This window comes from Acanthisitta chloris, unplaced genomic scaffold (genome assembly GCF_000695815.1).
Source record: "Acanthisitta chloris isolate BGI_N310 unplaced genomic scaffold, ASM69581v1 scaffold3814, whole genome shotgun sequence".
Taxonomy (NCBI): Eukaryota; Metazoa; Chordata; class Aves; order Passeriformes; family Acanthisittidae; genus Acanthisitta; species Acanthisitta chloris.
This window is the reverse complement of record NW_008668577.1, coordinates 1-1,763: the sequence shown is the minus strand read 5'-3', so window position 1 is coordinate 1,763 and position 1,763 is coordinate 1. Positions and strand designations below refer to the sequence as shown.

The 1,763-nt window shown below is 55.1% G+C and overlaps 1 protein-coding gene across 1 annotated transcript in view; it reads right to left on the bottom strand.

Annotated features, from left to right (window-relative positions):
• Positions 1-1,380, bottom strand: part of UBN1 (ubinuclein 1) — a gene marked incomplete at its 3' end in the record, with an annotated part of 13,208 nt that extends 11,828 nt beyond the window's left edge. Inside the window, exons 1-2 of the mRNA XM_009072935.1 lie at positions 1,144-1,380; positions 618-704 (exon numbers count right to left, since the gene is read on the bottom strand). Coding sequence (XP_009071183.1) covers positions 618-704; positions 1,144-1,380 — 324 coding nt within the window. The remainder of the gene's footprint in view (positions 1-617; positions 705-1,143) is intronic.
• Between the last annotated feature and the right edge of the window lie 383 nt (positions 1,381-1,763).

The window sequence follows — 1,763 nt, the reverse complement described above, 5'->3', positions numbered from 1 at the left end:
TTCCTGCCAGGATTGCTCCTCCGTAACTGCTGCACTGGGCACAGGCTCAGTCCTGCAGGCACCACAGCACGTTAGGGGGACCCATGGGTCCAATTTGGATCAGAAGACAATATACAACTTGCTCCCCAAAAGTACCAGATGTAAAACACAACATGGTTTTATTGCCAGCTACAGAGATAATGGAGTGGAAGGACAGAAGGAAGGACAGGAAAGCAAGGAAGGACAGAAGGGAACAGGCAGATCTGTGTCTCGGGCTCTGCAGTACTCTCCTGAGTGCAGCAGCCTCAGCACAGCCCTGTGCTCAGAGCTGCCAGATCACATCCTGCCACAGCAACGAGGCCTAGGCATTCATTTTTGCTTAAGGCAATTAAATGTTATTAATTACAGTAAGTAATTTGCTGCTCACTTGAGTTCATGTCGTTCACTTTAATCAGACTCACCTGATCTAAGAATGAACCTGAAGTATTCTGGCAGCCCTGAGGCAGCAAAGGAACATAAAAACCAGCATGTGCCAACCAGGAAAAGGACTGGAGGAGAACAGGAGCCTGAAAGCCAGTGAGCACTAACCAGCACTGCCCAGCCCAAGGGATAACACCACAGATAGAAGGAACACATACGTATTTTTCTTCAAACTTCCTAGCAAGAGCCTCCACTTTATGCCTTTCCTTCTCCTCATTGTTGAAGGGATCAGCTGGTTCTTTCTTCTGTAGAAACAAGACAGACACAGACATCAGAGTCAATCCTGCTGCCACCAAAATATCATGAATTAGACCCATCCCAACTGGAACATCTGGGCAGAAGCTCAGACAACCCAGCCCTTAGGACAGTGTTTGGTACAGCCACAGTACCAATCCAGGCTGGGGATGAAGAGCAGCCCTGGAGGAAGGACTGAGGGGTGTTGGTGGATGAGAGGCTGAACATCACCCAGCTCAGAACGCCCTAAGTGCTGGGCTGATCTCAGTGTGGGCAGCAGGTCAGGGAGGGATTCTGCCTCTCTGCCCTCACCTGCAGTGCTGCCTCCCACCTTCCTCCCACCTCACAGCACCTCACAGCAGGCCCAGCACCAGCTCTCAAGCACCCCCAAACCAGCCTCTGAAACCTTCAGCTACCAGTCGAGTTCCTCAGAGCCAGGAGGACACTCACCTTGTCACCCGAGGAACCCCCTTTCACCTTCCCTCGGCAGCTCTTGAGGAGGTCTGGGTAGAAGAACTCGGGGCAGCGCTTGTGGTCGGGCTCGAAGAGGGTGAGGGTGATGCGCACGGCCGTGGCCGCGGCCTCGGGCTCCGGGGGCTGCTCGTCCTCCTTCCGCGACCTCTTCAGGAAGCTGCTGCTCAGGGGCCCGTGCAGCGTGGTGAACGACACCCTGTGGGGCTCTGTCATGGCTCTGCCCAGCTCCAACAGCCCTCACGGCATCGTTCCCATCATGTGGGCAGAGCGGGAGGATCCCACGGGACGGGGAGGACCACGGAGCAGCCTGGTAGGGAACGAGGCCTTTGGTTTTGGAGCTCTCTTGAGAAGGGAGACAGGGCCGTGTTCTGAGGGTTCGCTGCAATTGGTGGAAAGAAAGGAAGAGGTATGTCAACTCTGGCACCAGAATTGCCTCTGTTATCCCTCCTGTCCATCCCCAGCTCTACTGGCAAGGGCAGAAGCAAATCCAGCAGCCAGGGAAACAAAATGACCCACCAGACTAGCTGGGACATGGCCAGCACCCCGGGCATGAACACCAATGCAGGGCTGCACTGCCCCAGGCAGGGGCTGCACCT